Genomic DNA, 24,800 nt, shown 5'->3' on the forward strand with positions numbered 1-24,800 from the left:
TCCTTCACCCTCCAGTTTTGCAAGACCTCACCTGAATTCTTGAGGGATTTGTTCGTATTCCAAGAGAGGGTCGCCTGTCATCTAGTCTATTCATGATTTACTTGATGTATTTAACTCTTTGCTCTGGTTTATTTGTTTTTATGCTGCGCATATGCACTCCTGTTTGAGAAATGACACTCTCAGCAGTGCAGAATGGAATTGGGATATCATATCTAGATCTGCGTATGCCTTTGCATGCACAAACAGATCATAGTTTATCCACCTTTTGAAGTGGAAATCCATTCATGCCGCTGTTATTTATCCAAAACAGGTGATTATACAGCTTAGAGCAACTTATAAAATCGAAAACCACCTCATGAGTCACTTTTTTTTCTCACTTTTGCAAGCATCGTGTCAAAGTTTCGAGATTAATCGTGCAGTCTACAAGACAGAAGGTGCCTCACAAGACCTCATATGACTGAAAGCATGCTTTGAGATCTCTAGATAATGTGGGGTCTCGTCAGGTCAAACCTGTTTTGTCACCCCCGAGGCTTGATATCTGTCACTATACCCCCTTTACCCTCTTTCACTATGATGACATACAGCACATGCAGGTACAAGCACTGCATTTCACTCGGCACATTAATAAAGCTGGCCTACAGATTTATGGGTTATCATTTGGACAACGTCCTCATGTTTTGTCTTCTAAAAAAGTTCCTTAATGTGCAGTTTAGAACCTATAAAGAACATTTGTGCAGAAAAAAATATGTGCATATTAAAACTGTTTAGTAGATACCAAGTGGGTTCTGTTGTTGCTACAAGCCATAGTAAAAATAGTGAAGAAAGTGAAAAAGTAATCTAATAGAAATCGCTCAGTGTCTGCTGTTGGTACTGTCTATTTACTGCCATGTGAAAATACATATTTTGGCATATGTTTACCCTGGACCACAAAACCAGTCTTAAGTAGCACAGGTATATTTGTAGCAATAGCCAAAAATACATTGTATGGGTCAAAATTATCAATTTTTCTTTTATGCCAAAAATCATTAGGATATTAAATAAAGATCATGTTCCATGAAGATATTTTGTAAATTTCCTACCGTAAATTAAAATTTTAATTAGTAATGTGCATTGCTAAGAACTTCATTTGGACAGCTTCAAAGGCGATTTTCTCAATATTTTGATTTTTTTTGCTCCCTCAGATTCCAGATTTCCAAATAGTTGTATCTCAGCCAAATATTCTCCTATCTTAACAAACCATACATCAATGGAAAGCTTATTTGTGACTCTGGACCACAAAACCAGTCATAAGGGTCAATTTTGTTCAAATAAATGAGATTTATACCAAGTATATAAATAAGCTTTCCACTGATGTATGATTTGTTAGGACAGGACAATATTTAGCTGTGATACACAATCTGGAATCTGAGAAAAAAATCTAAATATTGAGAAAATCGCCTTTAAAGTTGTCCAAATTAAGTGCTTAGCAATGCATCCTACTAATCAGAAATGTTTTAATCTATTAACGTGGAACATCTTAATGGAACATGATCTTTACTTCATATCTTAATGATTTTCGATCATTTTGACCCATACAATGTATTTTCAGCTTTCAGCTGATGTATAAATCTCAATTTCAAAAAATCGACCCTTATGACTGGTTTTGTGGTCCAGGGTCACATATAAGTATTGCCACTTAACACCGTTTTATAATAACTGAGTGGCGGCAAAAAGTTAGTCAGGAAGCGTATTTTCACTTTGGAGTAATAGGTAACCATAGCAACCGCTCGAACGCTCGCCGTCAGGATCATTATTGGATGTAATACTGATAAAGCACGCTTATTGTCGTTGTTTCTCACACTAATATAGATTTTCATATCCTAACAGCGTTTGAAAGTGTTTAAATTACGTTTTGGCGGTGAAACGCAGGTTTGCGTGAGGCGAGACGAGCGCCAAAGAGATTCGCGCCGAAACTTAACTCGCCTCAGAAAAATTCCGTTATAAAACCGACCCCGGGAACTGATTAAAAGTAAACGAAATGAACATTTCTAGCTTAATACATACATGTGGGAGTTCTGTGACAATAGGTTAAGCTGTATTGATCGTCGGTTACCTCTCCAGCGGGCACGGACGCGCTGGCCCCTAGTGGCCCCTCTATCCAAAAGTGGGCGGATGGTGGTGTGATGGTGCCGTCCTCTGCCCAATGGCAGCCCGGAGTCTCCGGAGAGGAGAGAGCCACTTCTGTTTCCATCCCCAAATCCCCCAAAACCCATCAGCCCGCTCCGACTGAACGAACCGCGCGATGACACAGCGTGTCTCCTTCGCACACACACGCGTCTGGGAGTTACGCGCAGCCTAAACGAAGCTCCGTTCGCGAACATCACGGAAGCGCAACTGGAACTAAACGTGTTTCTTTCTCTCAGTCCGTCAGAAAAGCGTCCGTATGTCACCATGATCCTCTTCTCGTCGCGCAGTGTGCTGCTGTCTGTCTATTACCCGCAGATCTTCCTCATCCTCACCAGCGGGAGCTACCTGTAAGTTTACAAACGTCTAAATCTGTTGATTTCACGTTCGGGCGATGCAAGTCTAAAGTTTGGACGCACTTGACTAGATTTCTCTCTCACGGTGGTTTAAATGCTTTAAAGCGAATGTGTGCGGCGACCCTATAGATGAATCGCTGTTCAAAACGAACCTTTAAATGAGTGTTTTGAAATGTATTAGTTGGGCAGGTGATGGAAACCCACCTAACAAGTGTCTAGCATGCATGCGATCTCCTTTGATACTGTTTGAGAAACATCCCACATCCTTCACAGTATCCCAAAGGAACGTGTACAGGATTCCTATCATAATATGGAACTAAATTTAAGACCCTACTGGATAAATCCATTTTTTTGATTTCACATTTATGGAATACTAGAAGAGTTTTTGGTGTCCTGTTTTACTGGGAATTACATGTTTTATGTTTGAAATCTTCAAGAAAAGCATGCTAGGATTGCTTACTATGTCAGAAAGTCCATTATGAATCCTTCAGATGGAATCTAGACAAAGAAGAAGCTCAAATATAATATATAGCATATACTGGTCACTGCATTGACTTACATTTTTTGTTTTATATCACTTTCCTATTATTCTAAAATGTTGAAAATAGAATAAAGAAAGAGTAGATGTTTCTAAACCTTTGACTGATTGCGTTCGAGGATGGATTAATAAAACATTAACGTTAAGCATTGATCCAAGGAGATTTCTGCACCTGGACTGGTTTTTCTCAATGAACCTGTGACGCGTTGAGTAAATACGGTAGTTAATATTTGATTTAGATAAGCTTAATGAATTATGCCATTGATGGTGTTAATGAGACACTTAGGAACTTGTGTTAAAAGGCAAGATTTTTTTATTCTCATGTAACTTTAAAGAGAATTCCAAGAACTTGCAAAGTAAAGTATGTTTTGTCAGGCATGAAATATGTCATGTGGTGGTTTTATTTAGTTTCAGGATAGATAGGAAAACCTTCTTAATGTGATAGCAACTGAAGATTTCTACTTGTTTCGGTGCAGAAGAGGGTATTAAAGTGCAAATCTGGTTATTGTAAGTGTTCAGTGTTGAAGCTGAATTGAAGAGAATTTCATTTGGCCACTGAGTGGCAGAGAAGTTCAGTAAAATTCATATATAAAGTTGTGTGTGTGTGTGTGTTCAATTATGAGCTGCTTTGGTTTTACAGACAGACGGTTCCTCGGTTCAACCTTCACCTGCTCTAAACACAGACACAAATGCGTTTTGCATGTAAATGCATTTGATTACAATAATAGGGGACAGTGGGGCTGGTTGTCATAGCGTACATTTCTCATGGAATGTTTATTTCTGTGCAGACACAAAGCCTAAAGCATTTTAACTTTACCACTGTTATTGCTTATAAAAAAAGGTTCAGTTCCTTGCACATTGATCCCTATAGTGGGGCAAGTTGTCACATTAAATGGGGTAATGCATTTACATTACATGCCTTTTTAAGACTTTTCAGCATGATGTAAACAATGAACGTAAAACTAAAAAAAAACAGTGAAAGTACAAAAATATATTAGTTAACATATGTGCATCAGGCCTGCATAGATTGATTAAATGAAACTGATTAAAATGCATGTGACTTGACTTTTAAGAAAAACATGAATTCTGCGTTTGGGTATCTAAAAATGCATTGCTAGAAAAAACATGTATTTGTGTAATTTGACTTTTGACTTCATAGTAACTGACATTAAGCCCTTTTCTGTGTGTCAACTAGCCCCAGTTCATGTAGTTCATTAGTTTGAATTATTCGCATCTTGTCCAAGTGAACTTCTGAACAGCACGCTTGACTGACAGCGATGTGTTTGGTTTCCAAGCTGGTCTGTGAAATTATTTTCTTAATCATTTCTTCCAAAACCTTTGTTGTGTCTCTTCGTCAAATGACCTCCAGACCAAGGTCCTAATTTAGCAGCTGGAGCCCCCAAACTCAATTTTTAAAATAGATGTGGGTTTTCGCTGGTATTTAAGTGGGTAAGTCTATCTATAGCATTGGTTTGCACATCGCAAATGACACCGTTGTTTGCTTTTGCGTTTTAAACCGCCTTTATTCGGCACGTTGCAAATTTGATACATTTTGTGGAATTAATGGCTTTAAAGGAAGGTTAAAAAGGAAGTAAGTGGTTGGTGCTTTTTTCTTGCTAATATTTATGGGAATGCTTGAGTTTTTTAGGAAGTCAGGAATTAGGGAACCTCTCACTGGGTGAATCTACTTCATCTGAATGATTTTTAACAAGTTGTTATGAGGAAAAATGGTTTCTAACACTATAGATTTTGGTATTTTGTGGTTGAGTTGCAATAAAAACTTCTCACTTGTACACTGACCGCTCCAATTCTACCTAAATGGTTGCTTACTTAAAATAAAATATAAAATAAAACTTTTCATACAAAACCCATTACTATTTAATCTCAGATAATAAAACAACTTATTTTGAGAAAAATATCAATTCACTATGTCCCATTAGAATGAAACATGCTCTGCTGTTCTGAAAGAGACATAGTCTTAATAAATTGCAGTTTTAGACATATAAATAGGCCCATAAAAGTCACATTTGCTCTTTTTCTCAACGCTTAGAGATGTACAGTCTGAGGTTTGAGAGTTTTCCGGTGCCACTTCGTCCATGTTGGTAGTTTAGAGTTTGTTTTAGCAGGATTTGTTTTAAGTAGAATGGACTGGGTGATAGCTGGAGCCAAGCGCACAGGGAACATTTATTTTCTTGTGTTTAAAAGTAGAGTGCATTTACTCATCCTGTGGATTATTTATTCCTCATTTACCAGGAAATCCTACTCATGTTTGAAATCTTCCTCGTGAGACAGAACTGATTTATTTTGTCATATTTTACATGGACCACAATTAAACTTACATTCGGGGCTATTTAAATGTAGGGTCGGTTGGTTAAAAACATGGTTATTTTCAGATGGGAAAATACCGTGCGTGTTTAGTAGTAGTTACTTGATGAAGAATAGAACAGTCTGCGTTACCTGTAAACTTGAGGACTAGTTAAGTAGTCTTTAAAGGTTACAGTTTATGTATTAAAACAGGCTGAAGTTGATGTGGATCTTAATATTGATTTTTTCTTTTTTTAATTACGTTAGTCAAATTGAGTCTGTAGAGTAGAGAGCTATAAAGTGAAAGTGAAAATGTGTAAAATTTCTGATCATTTGGTTTTAAGAATGTTTGAGTTCATATTGAGATCTCTGATTTTTGAGACACTGAGATTGTTCTTTTTCCTCACGTGGGTTCATTTTCCTCTGGGGAACAGAAGATTTAAGCAAAAACGCACTCTTACTGATGTCTAGGCGAATTAAACTGAGATATTAAATCTCGGTCTGTGTCTTTTCTTTCTTTGCTGCTTTGCGTTTTACATCACAATAACCTGCTCTGAAGGATCCAGTCTATATTCAACTCGTTTAGCCGAAGACATCACTTGTTTAACCAGAAACAACGTCAGTCCGTGCTTTATGACTGTGGATGAGCAGGACAGCCATAATAAGAGGTTTTAAATGAAAGCCAAATAAATTAAAGAAAAGAGGGTGGAGTGTTTCATTTGTTTCTAGAGCAGCATGTTCTGTGGCCCACAATCTGATTTATGTAGCTATGGGAAAAAAACATTTGCAGATGAAACTATGTGATGACTGTATCATATGATTAGTTTCGCAAATCCTGTAGTCTCGTCATGCAAAACACTCATGCAAAACACACACACATTACACTATGTATTAATTCATTAATTTATTTCAATTGCCAAGGAAAACTTGTCATAATGCTGGGATATTCTAGGTAGTTGCCAGGGTGTTTCTACGCAGTTGATAAGATGTTTTGAATGTTTTGTAGCTCATAATGTGGTTGCCAGGGTGTTGCTATGCAGTTGATAAGGTGTTTTGAGCATTTTGTAGCAGGGTGTTGCTATGCAGTAACTAGAGTGTTTTGAATGTTTTGTAGCTTATTATGTGACTGCCAGGGTGTTTCTGTGCAGTTGCTTAGGTATTTGTAGGTTTTGTAGTTCAAAATGTGGTTGCCAGGGCGTTCCTGTACAGTAACTAAGGAGTTTTGAATGTTTTTAGCTTACTATGTGGCTGCTAGAGTGTTGCTTTACAGTTGCTAAGGTATTTTGTAGAGTTTATATCTCGTTATTGGTTGCCCGGGTGTTTCTATGCAGTTGCTAAGAAATTTTGTAGGTTTTGTAGTTAATTGTGTGGTTGCCAGGGTGTTGCTGTGCAGTAACTAAGGTGTTTTGAATGTTTCATAGCTCGTTCTGTGGTTGCCAGGGCGTTGCTATTCAGTTGCTGAAGTGTTTTGAATGTTTTGTAGCAGGGTGTTGAAATTTTGTAGATTTTGTAGTCAATTGTGTGGTTGCCAGGGTGTTGCTATGCATTTACTAAGGCATTCTGAATATTTTGTAGCTCGTTGTGTAGTTGCCAGGGTGTTGCTATGCAGTTGTGAAGGTATTTTGTAGGATTTGTAGTTCATTATGTGGTTTCCATGGTGTTGCTATGCAGTTACTAAGGTGATTTGAATGTTTTGTAGCTCGTTATGTGGTTGTCAGGCTGTTTCTATGAAGTTGTTAAAGTGCTTTGATTGTTTTGTAGCAGGGTGTTGCTATGCAGTAACTAAGGTGTTTCGAATGTTTCGTAGCTCATTATATGGCTGCCAGGGTGTTGCTTTCAGGTACTAAGGTATCCAGGTATACAGTTACTAAGGCATTTTGAATGTTTTGTAGCTCGTTGTGTAGTTGCCAGGGTGTTGCTATGCAGTTGTGAAGGTATTTTGTAGGATTTGTAGTTCATTATGTGGTTGCTATTGTTTTGCTGTGCAGTAACTACAGTGTTCTGAATGTTCTGTAGCTCATATGTGGTTACCAGGGTGTTGCTATGCAGTTGCTAAGGTGTTTTGAATGTTTTGTAGCTTATGTGGTTGCCAGGGTGTTGCTGTGCAGTTGCTAAGGTGTTTTGAATGTTTTGTAGCTCATTATGTGGTTGCCAGAGTGTTGCTATGCAGTTGTTAAGGTGTTTTGATTTTTCTTTGTAGCAGGGTTTGCTATGCAGTAGCTAAGGTGTTTTGAATGTTTTGTAGCTCATTATATGGCTGCCAGGGTGTTGCTATGCACTTGCTAAGGTATTTTGTAGGTTTTGTAGTTTATTATGTGGTTGCTAGGGTGTTGCTGTGCAGTAACTATGGTGTTTTGAATGTTTTGTAGCTTATGTGGTTGCCAGGATGTTGCTGTGCAGTTACTAAGGTGTTTTGAATGTTTTGTAGCTCATGTGGTTGCCAGGGTGTTGCTGTGCAGTTACTAATGTATTTTCAATGTTTGTAGCTTATTATGTGACTGCTAGGATGTTGCTATGCAGTTGTTACGGTGTTTTGAATGTTTCATAGCTCGTTGTGTGGTTACCAGGGCGTTGCTATGCAGTTGCTGAAGTGTTTTGAATGTTTTGTAGCAGGGTGTTGCTATGCATTTACCTAGGCATTCTGAATATTTTGTAGCTTGTGTAGTTGCCAGGGTGTTGCTATGCAGTTGTGAAGGTATTTTGTAGGTTTTGTGGTTCATTGTGTGGTTGCCAGGGTAATGCTGTTTAGTTACTAAGCTGTTTTGAATGTTCTGTAATTTATGTGGTTGTCAGTGTGTTGCTGTGCAGTTAAGATGTTTTGAATGTTTTGTAGCTTATTATGTGGCTGCTAGGGTGTTTCTATATGCAATTGCTAAGGTGTTTTGATTGTTGTGTAGCAGCGTTTTGCTATGCAGTAACTAAGGTGTTTTGAATGTTTTGTAGCTCGTTATGTGGTTGCCAGGGTGTTGCTATGCAGTAACTAAGATGTTTTGATTGTTTTGTAACAGGGTGTTGCTATGCAGTTACTAAAGTGTTTTGAATGTTTTGTAGCTTGTTATGTGGTTGCCAGGGTGTTGCTATGAAGTTGCTAATGTGTTTTGATTGTTTTGTAGCAGGATGTTGCTATGCAGTTGCTAGGGTGTTTCGATTGTTTTGTAGATCATTATGTGGCTTCCAGGCTGTTTCTATGCAGTTGTGAAGATATTTTGTAGGATTTGTAGTTTATTATGTGGTTGCCAGGGTGCTGCTATGCAATTGTTAAGTGTTTTGAAAGTTTTGTAGCAGGACGTTTCTATGCAGTTACTAAGGTGTTTTTAAATGTTTTGTAGTTCATTATGTGGTTGCTAGGGTGCTGCTAAGCAGTTGACAAGTTTTTTTTTAATGTTTTGTAGCTTATGTGGTTGTCAGGGTGTTACTATACAGTTGCTAAGATGTTAATAGCTCGTTATGTGGTTGCCAGGGTGTTGATATGCAATTTTAAAGCGTTTTGAATATTTTGTAGCAGGGTGTTGCTATGCATTTACTAAGGTGTTTTTGAATGTTTTGTAGCTCATTGTGTGGTTGCCAGGGTGTTGCTATGCAGTTGACAAGTTTTTTTGAAGATTTTGTAGTTTATGTGGTTGTCAGGGCGTTGCTATGCAGTTGCTCAGAGGTTTTGTAGCTTGTTATGTGGTTGAACCATGTTGATGAAATATTTTGATATAATTAACAATAAAAGATCAGATTGAAACTTTTTGAAGGTTTTTGAAAGAAGTCTAAATATTTTTACAGTTTAAAGTGACTCTTTTTTCTTTGAATGTATGTTAAATTGTAATTTATTTCTGTGATGCAATTCTGAATTTACTCCAGTCTTCAATGTCGCATGATCCTTCAGAGATCATTCTAATATGCTGATTTCTTGCTGAAGAAATGTTTTTGATTATTATCAATGTTAAAAACAGTTGTGCTGCTTATTGATACACTTTCCAGTATTCTTTGATGAATATAAAGTTCAAAAGAGCTGCATTTACTTGAATCTTTTGTAACATTATAAATGTCTTTACTGTCACTTGGATGCATTGATCATATTAATGCATCCTTGCTGAAGAAAGATATTCATTTCTGAGAATAAGCATATTTACAAACAATATTTGAATTGCTTTGGATTACAAAGGATAGGTTACATGGGATGTTGCTTTTAGAATTTGGCCACATTACTGTTTGAGGGTGCCTCTGTGATGCTCTCTAGGTAGGCAGCGCACTAGGTTTGGAACAGATCGACGAATTTGGCAGCAGAACTTCATAGCCCTCATAGCGGCTCACCTAATGCCCAAACACGCTGGTTTGGATGGCTTTGGAGGCGCTGCATTGGGCCGGTATATTAACGTGTGGTTGAGTGTTAGTTTGTGTTCTCTGAAGGGTTTAAATAAACATACACTTTTAGCAGCTCGCCCCTCGCGACTCCATTATATGCAGAAACAGGAGATGTTTCTTAAACACAGAGCGAGAGAGGGGTCCCTCGACTGCGTCCCACATGTGGTTTTGTATTTAAGAGTAATTCTTAAGCCTTTGTGGACATGGAAACACAACCAGAAAAGAAGCGAACGGGCCGTATCCGATTTCCAATGAACATTCCACGTCTTTGTTCCGCGCCGTTTGATCTATTTTGACGGGGAATCCATAAGTCACAGCTATTCTCCCAGCAGCGACACAGGGCCATCCACCCCTGCGTACCATTTTTGCTGACACACGCATTGCTTGTTGCAGCTCGCCCCGCTTGCGGTGCAGTCCTCGGCAGCCGGTGACGTCACTCTTCAAAGTTGGCATGCGTCTTGCCGAGTTTTTACGGCCCTCGTCTCTGACATGTTTGAAAGGCACATATCTGAACGGGTTCAATGCTCGTAAACATAGGAGCCCGCTTGTTTAGCCGCGCGGGTTTGTGCAAACACAGAGCGCCGAAAATACTCAGTGCGCATATTAAGAGCGCTGTTGAGGGCTGTATCAACACGAGAAGCCGTATGATGACAGAGATGTGTGCGTTTGGAACATGACCCACTTTGTGTGGTCACAGTTGCATGAAAATATGAGTCGAATCAAAAAAGGGGCATGAAAAATATGATCTTTATAACCAGTAACACATTGTTCTGTTCTGTTGTGTATATAGTACTCTTGTTTTCGATTCTGTTTGTTTTATTCTGTTCAGTCATGTTCAGTCGTGGCATTGTATTTTATTTTACTCTATTTTGCTGTACTGCGTTCTATTTTACTCGTTAGGTTGTGTTTTATTCTATTTTACACTTATACACTGGCCTGTTCAATTCTATTCTGTCTATTATTTGATGTTCAGTTATGATGTTCTGGTCCTTTCAGTTCTATTCTATTTGTTGTCATCCTATTCTGCTCTACAGTTATGTCTTGGATTATTCTATTCTATATTAGTTATGCGTTGGCCTATTTCACTTCTGTTAAATTCTATTCAATTTTTTCAGTTATATCCTATGTCATGTTATGTTGTTCTGGTCTATTCAGTTCTATGCCCTTTTAATCATCCACGGTCAGTTATGTTTTTCTTTTTCTGTCTGATTTGTTAATGTTCTGTTCTGCACTAAATTTATGTCTTGGTCTATTCTATTCTGTTGAGTTTATTCTGTATTAAAGTTTTTGTTGGCCTATTCACTTCTGTTTAATTGTATTCTGTTTTGTTCATTTATATTCTGCTTGTTATGTTATTTTCAGTCATGCTTTTTTGGTCTGTTCAGTTCTATTCTATTTTATTCATTCACATTCAGGTGTTTTTATTCTGCTCTACAGTTATATCTTGATCTATTTAATTCTATTTTATTCTGTCCTGTTGACTATGTTCTATATTACAGTTATGCACTGGTCCATTCACTTCAGTTCTATTCTGATATTCTACTTACTTTTATTCTATATTTTGTTTGTCATGCTGTTTTGGTCTATTCAATTCTGTTGTATTTTATTCATTTACAGTCAGTTATGGTCTTCTTTTCTGCTCCTTTTTGGTTTTATTCTATTCTGCTGTACAGTTATATCTTGATCTATTCAATTCTATTCTATCCTGTCCTGTTGATTATGTTCTATATTAGTTATTTAAGCACAGGCCCATTCACTTCTGTTCTATTCTTACGTTCTACTCACTTTTATTCTATATAATGTTCAGTCATGCTCTTCAAATCTATTCTGTTTTATTAATTCACATTCAGTTATGGATGTGACTGAATGTAGTATATCAGTTTATTCTATTCTGATCTATTCTGTTCTGTCCGGTTGATTATGTTCTATATTACAGTTATGCATTTGCCTATTCATGTCTGTTCAACTCTATTCTGCTTTTGTTTAGCCACATTCTGCTTATTTTTACTCTATGTCCTGTTCAGTTATGCTGTTTTAGTCTGTTTAGTTCTAGTTTATTAATTCAAGTTCAGTTATGTTTTTCTTTCCTGTTCAAAGTTTGTATTCTTCTGCTCTGCATTTATGACTTATTCTATTCTATTGATTATATTCCATATTACAGTTATGCATTAACCTATTCACTTCTGTTCAATTCTACTCTGTTTCGTTTATTTGTATTCAACTCATTTTTATTTTATGTCAAGTTCAGTCATGCTGTTTTGGTATATTCAGCTCTATTCTATTTCATTCATTTACATTCATGGCTTTTCTGCTCTTTTTGTTTTTATTCTATTCTGCTGTACAGTTATATATCTTGATCTATTCAGTTCTATTCTATCTGGTTTATTATGTTCATTACAGTTATGCATTGGCCTAGTCACTCCTGTTCAATTCTTACATTTATTCAGCGTTCTATTCTATTTTATTAATTGAAGTTTTGTTGTAAATTGTTTTTCTTTCTTCTATTTGATTTTTTGCTTTACATTTATGACTTATTCAATTCTATTCTGTTGATTCTATTCCATGTTATATTACGTTACATTATGCTTACATTTTTCAATGTCCTATTCAGTTATGCTGTTCTAGTCTGTTCAGTTCAGTTCTATTCTATTTTATTAATTCAAGTTCAGTTATGTTTTGCTTTCCTATTCAATTTTTTGTTTTCTTCTGCTCTACATTTGTGACTTATTCTATTCTATTCTATTCTATTCTATTCTATTCTATTCTATTCTATTCTATACTGTTCTGTTCTATTGATTCTATTTACAGTCATAGGCTGGTCTATTCACTTCTGTTCATGTTGTTCAGTTCTATTATACTGTATAAGTTATGGTGGTTATGGTACAAGTGTTTTACCTATTTACTTTTTTTTGTTTTCTTCTGCTGTACATTTATGACTTATTCTATTCTATTCTATTCTATTCTATTCTTTTCTATTCTATTCTATTCTATTCCATATTCGCATTATGAGTTGGCTTATTTCAGTTCTATTTTGTAGGTATGTATTGGTCTATTCACTTCTGGTCAATTCTGTTCTGTTTTGTTCACTTATATTCTACTCACCTTTATTCTATATCCTTTTAAGTTATGTTGTTCTAGTTTTCTATTCTATTTTATTCATTTACATTCAGTTTTTTTTCTGCTCTTTGTTTTTGTTCTATTCTGTTCTACAGTTCTTTTCTACATGTTTTGGATTATTCTATTCTATTCTTTATTAAAGTTATGCATAGGCCTCTTCACTTTTGTTCAATTCTATTCTGTTTTGTTCAGTTCTATTCTATTCTATGACATGTTTAGGTATGCCAGTCTCGTCATTTCAGTTCTATTCTATTTTATTTGTTCATGTTCAGTCATGTTTTTCTTTTCTATTTTTTTATTTATTTATTTTGTATTCTGTTCTGCATTTATGTCTTGGTCTATTCTATTGTATTTTATCTTGTTGATTCGGTTTCTAAAACAGGTATGCGTTGGCCTCACGTCTGTTCAATTCTGTTCATTTATATTCTACTCACCTTTATTCTATATAATTTTGAGTTATGTTGTTCTGGTTTTCTGTTGTATTTTATTCATTTACAATCAGTTGTTTTTCTTTTCTGCTCTGTGTTTTGTTCTATTCTATTCTACAGTTATGTCTTGGATTATTCTATTCTATTACAGTTATGTATTGGCCTCTTCAGTGTTTTTATGTTTTGTTTAGTTACATACAGCTCACTTTTATTCTGTGTCATGTTGAGTTATGCTGTTCTGGTTTATTCATTTCTATTCTGTTTTATTCATTTACATTCAGTTGTTTTTTCTTTTCTACTCTTTGTTTTGGTTCTACTTTGCTCTACATTTATGTCTTGGATTATTCTATTCTGTTCTATTCTATTCTGTAGGCTCTGTTCTTATTTACAGTAATGCATTGGCCTCTTCACTTCTGTTTAATTCTGTTCTGTTTTGTTTAGTTACATTCTGCACACTTTTATTCTGTCATGTTGAGTTATGCTGTTCTGGATTATTCATTTCTATTCTATTTTATTTATTTACATTCAGTTGTTTTTCTTTTTGTTTTGTCTACTCTTTGTTTTGGTTCTGTTCTGCTCTACAACTGTGCCTTGAATAATTCTATTTCATTCTGTTGGTTCTGTTCTTTATTACAGTTATGCACTGGTCTCCTCACTTTTGTTCAATTCTATTCTGTTTTGTATAGTTACATTCTGTTGACTTTTATTCTGTGTCATGTTGAGTTATGCTGTTCTGGATTATTAATTTCTGTTCTATTTTATTTATTTACATTCAGTTATTTTTCTTTTCTACTCTTTGTTTTGGTTCTGTTCTGCTCTACTATACATTGGATTATTCTATTCTCTTCTCTTCTCTTCTCTTCTATTCTATTCTATTCTATTCTATTCTATTCTTTTCTATTCTTTTCTATTCTTTTCTGTTCTACTGAGTCTGTTCTTTATTACAGTTATGCATTGGTCTCTTCAGTTTTGTTCTGTTCTTGGATTATTCATTTCTAATCTATTTTATTTATATTCAGTTGTTTTTCTTTTCTACACTTTGTTTTGGTTCTGCTCTGCACTACAGTTATGTCTTGGATCATTCTATTCTATTCTATTCTATTCTATTCTATTCTATTCTATTCTGTTCTTTATTACTGATGTTCTGGTCTATTCAGTTTTATTCTTTTTATGCATTACTGTATAGTTATGTTTTTCAAGTCTATTTTATTAATTCTCATTCTATTATAAACTGTTGTTTTATTCTATTCTAATATATTCAGTCCTGTGTATTAGCCAGATCTCTTTTTACTTCTACATTTTGCACTACTGTGGATGAATCACATTTGTCATGCAATAAAATGCGTTGGGAAATGCGAGGTATAAATGTTCACCCATTTCAGTTTGCGCTCATAAGATATAAACATCAATTCTGTTGTGTGTTTAAGGTCATAAACCATCCGCCATACGCTGTGATGCAAGTATCTTACTAATGTTCATCTTTACTAGTGTTTGTCTCTTTTGTCTCACAGGGCTCTTTCCTCTGTGGTGGCCCTTGGCGCGAACATCATCTGCAATAAGATCCCTGGTCTCGCACCCCGCCAGCGCGCGATCTGCCAGAGCCGGCCGGACGCCATCATCGTGATCGGAGAGGGGGCACAGCTGGGCATCAACGAATGCCAGTACCAGTTCAGATACGGCCGCTGGAACTGCTCGGCGCTGGGTGAACGCACCGTCTTCGGACAGGAGCTGCGAGTAGGTCAGTGCTTGCTACGGGTCTTTAGCACGCTTGGTTTGTTTTTGGGATGTTCGTGGAACAAGATCTGGATTCAGACACTGCGTTGTTGATCGAAACACTTGTGAATATCTTTAAGCATTCCTATTCGTCTCAATGGCAATTGTTTAACCTCAGGTTGATCCTGTACTTTTGTGAATTTTTTCTAAAAATATCTGGATAATTCATCTAAAATCAAGAGGGAAAATATAAAATATAAAGCCTGTATTTTGGACCATTAACATCATTCAGACTCTCATTATGTCCAGATGTTTTCTCTTTTGTATTTTAATACCCATCTGTTAACGTTATTTAATGGATCTTAGCTGACATGAACTAACAATAAATAGTTGTATTTGTATTATTATTTATCAACTAATGTTAGCAAAGGTTAATAAATACTGTAACAAATTCCTCACTGCTTGTTTGTTAGTTAATTGTAATTTTACTGTTAATTTTATCGTTATTTGTTTTATTTATACTGACCAAAAAATGAAGAAGTGTATATATTCTAAAAGGCTCTTTTAATTTTATATATAAATGTATTATTTATAATTATGGGCATACACAAATTAATTTAAATTAAAATAAATAAATAAATAAAAATGTAATGAAATGAAAACCATCCTTTTTGACGTTGTTATTTTACTTTTTTTTTTTTTTACATTATTTTATTTTTATTTTTATATATAAATTGTTGTTTTCATTTCCTAAACTTTAATTTACTTTTCTTTTAGATACTACGGTCCCAAAAAAACATTCCTCCTCATGAAACGGACCCCCATCCTAAATAAATATAATAAAGATAATAAAATAAATTAAAATGTAATACAGTAATGAAAACCATATTTTTACATAGAATTGTTTATATTTTATTTTTTATTTACACATTTAAATAATATTTTAATAATAATATTTAATACATTGAAAAAAAATAATACAATTACTTTTTTTATCAGCATAAATTAAGCATCAATAGAAAATAAATATATATTTAATATAAAGTGAAATATTGTTAAAAATTAAATTAGATTAATAATTATGGGTATGCACAAATTAAATTAAATGTAAAAAGTAATTAAATAATATAAATAAAATAATGAAATAAAAACATGTATACAATAATACAATAATATATCATCCTGTCTGACACATTTTTACATACATTAAAATAAATACAATTAAAATAAATATATATTTTTATATTTTATTTACACATTTAAATAGTATTTTTTTAAGAATGTGTAATACATAGAATTAAATACACTGAAATATCAATAGAAAAATAGAACAATTAACTAACAATTTAAATAATATATTTTTAAAATAATATAATTTATTGTGTATATATATATATATATATATATATATATATATATATATATATGTTAGGTTTTATTTTCTTTATACAAAACTGTCTTTCCTTTTGATTTTGCTGCAACTATGATTAATAGGTTGAATATGATCAGCTAAATGTCAAATTCTGTGATGAACGGGGTGTTCTGATGTAATTGATGTGTATATGGTTGTTGTTCAGGTCTTTTGGGAAGCCTGTAGCAATGATGCAAGCGCGTTTTGTGACTCGGGTTCTGCACGAACACAACTAGAAACAATGCTGCGGAGATAAGCGAATAAATGCTGCTTTGATTAGACGGGATCCAGCCGTTTACTGACAAAAGCTCTGAACTCTTTTCAGGAACGGGCAAATGTGGTGTTATGAAAGAAGGCAGTCTTTGTGCTGTGGGCAAACCCTGGTTACACACGCCGCGCCGTACGTGCACACACTTGACCCTCAAAGGCTTGCGAAAGCATGTTTGTGTTGCTGTGATTAATATAGTGCTGATTAAGTGGAACTGGATTCACCCCTGTTCATTTGATTACACATTGACTGTGCACAAGTTAAAAAGATACTATCAGCTGCGGCTTACTGCGCCGAAGTTATGTTTGGAACCGCATACTAGCTATTTCTGCAGGTTGTAGTATGTATAATACATATAGTATGCATAATGTGCTGTTTTGACTGAATTCTGTGCATGCACAGGCTAGCAAAGAGTACTTTATCTTAGATTTCAATGCGCTCGACTTGACCTTCTGTTCCCAGTGTGATGAATGAAGCGTAGGTAAAATCACCTATGAGTTTAACCATCTCTAGTTTGACTTTTTAGATGATCAGAAGGACAAAAGTTACATATTTTAAAACAAAAATCACTTAAAATGCATTAAAATAGCCATATTTCCTACTGTTTCACTTACTGTTTTAATATAGTAGGCACTAGACATATTTCTCATTATTTTAGGCTGTTACTTGAGATGCAAAGTGACCTAAGATAAGTCTTGTTTTCTAATAAAGTAATTAAAATGTATTGTATATACTTAATGGAACCAATGTATATACTTAATGGAATTACTACATGGAAAGTATTTGTATCAGTATGGTGAGAAGTGTTAAAACTTCAGTCAAAGGGAAAACTTATTTTATTTTTTTTTTTTTAAGAAAACAGGACTTCATAAAACATATCTTTTTGTCTTGTTTTCAGGACAAATCTAAAACATTCTTCAATCAAGATGCATTATTTGAGAAGCAAAATGACTTAAGAGTACTTAAAAATTAATTAAAATTAAGTAAGTCAATGCATAAAACCTCAAAAAAATAATAAAACTTAATTCAAAGGGAAACTATAGACTAAAAAATAAATAAACATTGTTACTTTTTTTAATCTCACAATTCACTTTTAAAAAAAAATATATATATATATTTATATAGATAATTTTATTTTGTATTCCAAGCCCGCCCCCCAAAAAAAAAAAAAAAACAAAACAAAAAAAAAAACTTGTGAGATAATTGTGAGATATGATTTTTTTCATTTTTCATGTTTTCATTTTCCTGAACTTTAATTATAATTTTTTTAAGTTAAATTTTTAGATGCTATAATGTTTTTATTTTTATGGTAAACAATTTATTCATTTAAAATATATATTTTCATCATTTTATATTATCATTATTAGTAATATTATTTTTTTATTTTAATGTTTTTATTTTTATGGTAATCAATTTATTTATTTAAAATTATAGGTTGTTATTGTTGTTGTTGTTGTTGTTATTATTATTATTATTATTATTATTATTATTAACATTTCCATTTATTTATTTAATTTTTTTATTTATTTGAAAATATATTTCAATAATATTATTATTAGTAGTAGTATCATATAAATTATTTTAATGTTTTTATTTTTATGGTAATCAATTAATTTATTTAAAATTATATGTTATTATTATTATTATTATTATTAACATTTCCATTTATTTATTTACATTTTTATGATAATTTATTTAAAAATATATTTCAATACTATTATTATTGTTGTTGTTATTATTTTCATATAATTTATTTTAATGTTTTTATTTTATGGTAAACAATTTATTTAATTAAAATGACATGTTATTATTAATAATAATAATAATAATAACATTTACATCTATTTATTTTAATTTGTATGATAATCAATTTATTTATATATATATATATATATATATATATATATATATATATATAAAGCCAGGAAATACTTTATAGAAAACAAGTTTATTTTTTTGACCCAAATGACAGATTTTCCTTGTTTTCAGCAAAAACATATTAAATTTTGATTTTGAACAACCTAACATTTAAAGTAATTTTGCTTCTTGATTTAAGAATATTTAAATAACACAAAGCAAAAATACCAATTAAGATTTTTTTCTGCACTATATACACACCTCTTGGTTGGCAGGATGTTGCCATGTGTTCTTAGAATGTTGTTGTGTGGTTGCTAGGGTATTTTATTTTGCTTTAAGTGGTTGCCAGGTGATTTCTTCTTGTCTGGTGTAAACAGGTCTCTAGTAAAGTAGCAGCACACGTCTCTCCTCAACAACACACATGACTGAGGAATCAAACACTGCAGAATAAGTATAATACTTTGTGAGCAATAACCATTTTGATGCTTTCGTTGGAAAGCGCCACTAAGACTGAAGTTGTGAATGCGTTGACCGTCTTGGCAACATATTGAAGGGCCTGTTCTGTCTTTTTCACGCTCTCTCTCTCTTTCTCCGTTGTATTTATACAGTCAAAATGAGCTACAACCCGGGCAAACATTTACATTTTCATGGCTTTTGTGTGAAGAGGCATTCCTGAGCGGGTTGCAGGGCGCTTTGCTCTTTCACGCTGTCATTTATACATTTCCCCTCATTTAGAAGTGTTTTGTCGCTGTTAAACTGCGGTCAAGCACTCTGTAAACTCCCATCACTTCAGCCCCACAAAACGCATCGCAGCTCCTTTGAAATGTTACACTCCTGCGGTGAATCTTTGAACTTTGTTTACTGTCGTCTAAAATACGGACCGATGGGATTCTCATTTGGCGCATTTATAAACGCTTTTATTGGATTTCACACTGTGTCCTGCAGTCTAAAGCACTTACGCATGTAGGAAAATGTTCAATTGTGTTGTTTTCATCTTTCTAAATCTTAATTAAATCAAATTCTTCTTAAGTTACATTTTTAGATGCTGCGGACCCCAAAATATGATTATCCTCATGAAACAAACCCTCCATCCTGAAATTTAAAACACAGCTATATATTTTCTTAAAGACTCAAATTGTAATGTGAAAAATATATAGTGTGAAATATATATATATATATATATATATATATATATATATATATATGATATGTGTGAAATTTATTTGGAAAATATTTAGTTTGTATTATGCTACATTATTACTTTTTTCCCTACTCACAATGGTTCTGTACTCTTAGGTGTATTTATTTATTTTAAAATATAATAATAATAATAATAAATAATATTTATTGTTTATTATTATTATTATTATTATTATTATCATATAATTTATTTTGATGGTAAACTATTTATTTAAAATATATTTTTAACATTATATTATTATTATTATTATTATTATTATTATTATTATTATTATTATTTATTTATTTATTTATTTTAATGTTTTTGTTTTTACAGTAATCAGTTTATTTATTTAAAATATATTTTATCCTTTATTTTTATTATTATTATTATTATTGTTTGTTTTTTTTTAATGGTAAGTAATTTATTTTAAAAATATGTTATAATTTTATCTTATGTTTATTATTACTGTTTTTATTTTTGGTAAGGTAATCAAGTTATTTATTTAAAATATTTATTTAAAATATTAGTTAAAATATTTTTATCATATATTATTATTGTATTATTAATAATAGTAATAATAATAATTAATTAATTTAATATTTTTATTTTTATGGCAATCTATTTATTTAAAAATATATGTTGGCATTTATTGATTGTTTTCAATAAATTGAAAAATATTTCTATTACTTTATATTATTATTATTATTATTGTATTAATAGCAACAATAATAAAAACAATAATATTAATAATAATAATGATAGTTATTATTTATTGTAATGTTTTTATTTTATGGTAAAGAATTTATTTATGTAAAATATATTTTTAACATTTTATATCATTATTTATTTATTTATTTAAATGGTTTTGTTTTTATGTTAATCAATTTAATTATTTTTTATCTGTATTATTATTATTATTATTGTTTTATGATAATCAATTTATTCATTTAAAATATATTTTTTATAATTTATTATTACTATTATTAATTGTAATGTTTAATTTTTATGGTAATTAGTTTACTTAAAAATACATGTTATCGTTTTATTGATTGTTATTATGATTATTATTATTATTATTAGATGGTAATATATTATTATTGTATTAATAATAATTGTAGTAATAATAATAAATTAATTTATTTTAATGTTTTTATTTTATGGTAATCAGTTTATTGATTTAAAATATGTTATCATTTTATAAATTAATATTATTTTTATTATTATTATTAACAGCAACATTTAGATTTATTTGTTTAATTTTTTATTTATCAATTTTTGTAGTATTTTATATAAAAATATATTTCAATAATATTATTAGTAGTATAATATTTATTTTATAATTATATATTTTTATTGTAATCAATTTATTTATTTTAATGTTTTTATCTTTTATTTGAATCAATTTATTTAATAATGTTATTTTTTATTATTCATTGATTTTTGCCATTTTTTTCACACAGTTTTTCTTTCAGATTTTCCATGGACCCCATTTTTCAAACCTCTTCTCTGGAAACCCATCTATGTTCTTGTATTTTAATGAAGCGGCAAACCAATATCCTGATCTGAACAACCTATAATGAGCATGAATAACTTTCTAAATCCTCAAAGAAGCGTATAGCAGAACCCTGTACAGGAAGCTCAAAGCCCAAGCGCTGCGAAAAACTAGGTTTTCAGAGTGCAGAGCATCTCTGAACTAAAAGTTGTCGAAACGCTAGTAATGTTATTCGTATCTGGCTCCGTTTTGGTACGGCTGACGATAAGTGAATGTGTCATTTCGACGACGTTGGCGGACGCAGGAGTACGTTGCCAAAACCCAAAAGATCTGAGACACAATCACTGACTCATTTCTTGCAAAACATGTCGTCAAAAGAGTAGTTCAACCCAAAATGAGATTCGGTGGACGGCTTTCGGACATCGATACGGAGCGTTTTGGCGATCGAAGGCCATCTGAGAGTTGACTTTGTGTGGTCTCGACATTAAAAGCGTCGTTTTAGCCGCTCTTTAGAAGCAGCGATGAAGTCTATTCCAGGAATATCTCAATCCATTCATAATGGACTGTATGAAACGCCTTGTGCACAGAGACTCCAGGATTTTTTCTAATTGTAAATCCTCCAGATTGTGACCACTAAATTGTTCCTGCTCGTAAGGAGCCCGTCTACAAGCGATCGGGGCGGCCGCTAGACTCTGTTGTTTTCGAAGAGATGATGATCAACAGACCGCAGAGTTAATTCTCTTTCTCTCTCCCTCTGGTCAGTTTGGATGCGTCGGGCTGTTCTCTGCGGCGCACATTAATAGCTGGGTTATTGAGTATTTCTGAGCCCCTGAAGAATTGATTCAAGGAAGCGTTCGGTTTCAGTCGGAACAAACGGGCCAAAGTGGATCCTCAGTTTCAGAAAGGGTCTGTAAATAGATATGCACGGAAAGGGCTGCTCTTAAATCTGACAGTAACACAGGCATTATTGTAGGGCAGCACAGCCCGTGGTGAAAACTGTTGCTCAACTAACGTTTAGCTGAATTCTAATGCAGCATTCGTTGAGAATGCAATCCCAGAATGCATTGCAACATGCTCGGTGATATATTTTACAAAATATGTTGTTTTTTTAGCATTTATATTTTTGTAAATCATTTTTTAGTGTTTATATTTCATTTAAAGCTTTCAAAAAGTATCAATAATTAGATATAATATCATTTATAATATTATAAAATGGAACAATTCAACAGTAGTTTTTATTAACAGATATTTATATGTAGTTATTATATGTATACATTTTTTAACCATTTTTGTCATTTTTATTTTTTTATAAAAAAGTGTATTTTATTCAGTACACAAATATCAATAATAATAACGATAATAATTGTTGTTGTTATTTTTTGTTAGTATTATTATTATTTATTTATTTTGTAAAAATGTTTTAAGAGATTTTATTATATTTAATTTAATACCAAAATATTGGTAGTTATATTATATTTTATAATTTATTAATAATAATAATAATAATACTTGTTGTTATTATTGTAAAAATGTTTGTTTAAATTTTTATATGTATTTAATTCAGTACCAAAAAGTATCAATAATTACATTATTATATTTTATAATTATGTTATTGTTATTAATTATTTATTTTATAATAACATTTTAATAGATCTTATTATATTTCATTTAATACCAAAATGTTGGTAATTACTATTGTTATTATTATTATTTATTTTGTAATAACAGTTTTATAGATTTTATTATATTTCATTTAATACCAAAATATTGGTAATTATTATTGTTATTATTATTATTAATAGTTGTTGTTGTTGTTGTTATTATTGTAAAAATGTTTGTTTAGATTTTATATGTATTTCATTCAGTATCAAAAAGTATCAATAATTACATTATTTTATAATGTTATTATTATTATTATTATTATTATTTATTTATTTATTTTGTAATAGCATTTTTGTGGGTCATTTAATACCACAATATTGGTAATTATATTATATTTTATAATAAGAATAATAAGAATAGTTGCTGTTGTTGTTATTATTGTAAAATGTTTGTTTAGACTTTATATGTATTTCATTCAATACCAAAAAGTATCAATAGATATAATTATATAATTTAAAATAATATTATAAAATGTCAATAATTGTCATAAAAATAATAGTAATTATTTATTAACAGAGTAGTAGTTCTTTATTAACAGAAATTTATAAGCATGTATTTATTATATGTATAATTTTTTTATTAATAATTTGTAATTTTTATAAAATAAAAAGTATTTCATTCAGTACAGCAAATATCAATAATAATAATAATTATTATTAAAATATATCTCATTGATATTATTATTATTATTATTTTATTTATTTATTTATTTATTTTTGTAAAAACATTTTTAAAGATTTTATTATATTTAATTTCATACCAAAATGTTGCTAATTATATTAATCTATATTATATAATCAGAAATATTGTTATTATTATTGTAATGACGTTTATGTAGATTTTATATGTATTCCATTCAGTACCAAAAAGTATCAATAATTAGACATAATTATATAATTTATAATAATATTATATGTCAATAATAATAATAAAAATAATTTGTAAGTTCAGTAGTAATTCTTTATTAACAGAAATGTTTAAAAATGTGTTATATGTATACATTTTTAATAAAAAGTGTATTTCATTCAGTACAACAAATATCAATAATTATATTATATATTTTATTAATATTATTACTATTATTATTTATTTTTGTAATAATATTTTGTATGAATTTGATATTAGATTTCATTTAATACTAAAATATTGGTGATTTTATTATACATTTTATAATTGTATAATAATAATTATTATAGTAATAATTATTACGATAGTAATTATTTTAAAGTGTTTATATTTACTTGACTGATAATTAGATGTAATTATGTAATTTATAATATTATAAAATGTCAATAATAATAATAATAATAATACAAATAAATTATAGGTTCAATAGTAATTCTTTACAGAAATGTATACATGTGTTCATTATATGTATACATTTATGTATACACATATCAATAATTATATTATTATATATTTTATTTAGTAATCATATTTTATATACATTTTAATATTATATTTAATTTATTACCAAAATATTGGTAATTATATTATATGTTTTATAACAACAGTAATAGTTATTGTTATTATTTTAATTTCTGTTATTATAGATTTATAGATTTTATATGTATTTCATTCAAAACCAAACAGTTTATAATTGTATTATTATTATTATTATTATTATTATTATTATTATTATTATAGTATTATTACAACAGTAATTATTTTTATAATGTTTATATTTAATTTAATGCTTTCAAAAAGTATCAAAATTAGACATAATTATATAATTTATAATATAAAATATCAATAAAAATAATACAAATGTTCAATAGTAATTCTTTTTTAACAGAAAAGAATAAATTTTGTTTATTATATGTATACATCTTGTATTTTTATAGTTTTTCATTTTTATAAAATAAAGTACAACAAATATCATTGTATATTATATTATTATATATTTTATTTATTATTTATTTATTTTTGTGATAATATTTTGTATGTATTTTAAT

The 24,800-nt window shown here is 30.9% G+C and overlaps 1 protein-coding gene across 3 annotated transcripts in view; it reads left to right on the top strand.

Moving 5' to 3' along the window:
* Positions 1 to 24,800, top strand: part of wnt7bb (wingless-type MMTV integration site family, member 7Bb) — an 83,486-nt gene that overhangs the window by 33,077 nt on the left and 25,609 nt on the right. For 2 of the 3 annotated variants that reach the window (XM_051100354.1, XM_051100353.1), the window contains exon 2: positions 14,771 to 14,997. In XM_051100354.1, coding sequence (XP_050956311.1) covers positions 14,771 to 14,997 — 227 coding nt within the window. Of the gene's footprint in view, positions 1 to 2,388; positions 2,514 to 14,770; positions 14,998 to 24,800 lie in introns of those variants that run through there. The other variant, XM_051100351.1, reaches the window with a different exon arrangement.

The sequence above is a fragment of the Labeo rohita genome, chromosome 25, assembly GCF_022985175.1.
Source record: "Labeo rohita strain BAU-BD-2019 chromosome 25, IGBB_LRoh.1.0, whole genome shotgun sequence".
Classification (NCBI taxonomy): Eukaryota; Metazoa; Chordata; class Actinopteri; order Cypriniformes; family Cyprinidae; genus Labeo; species Labeo rohita.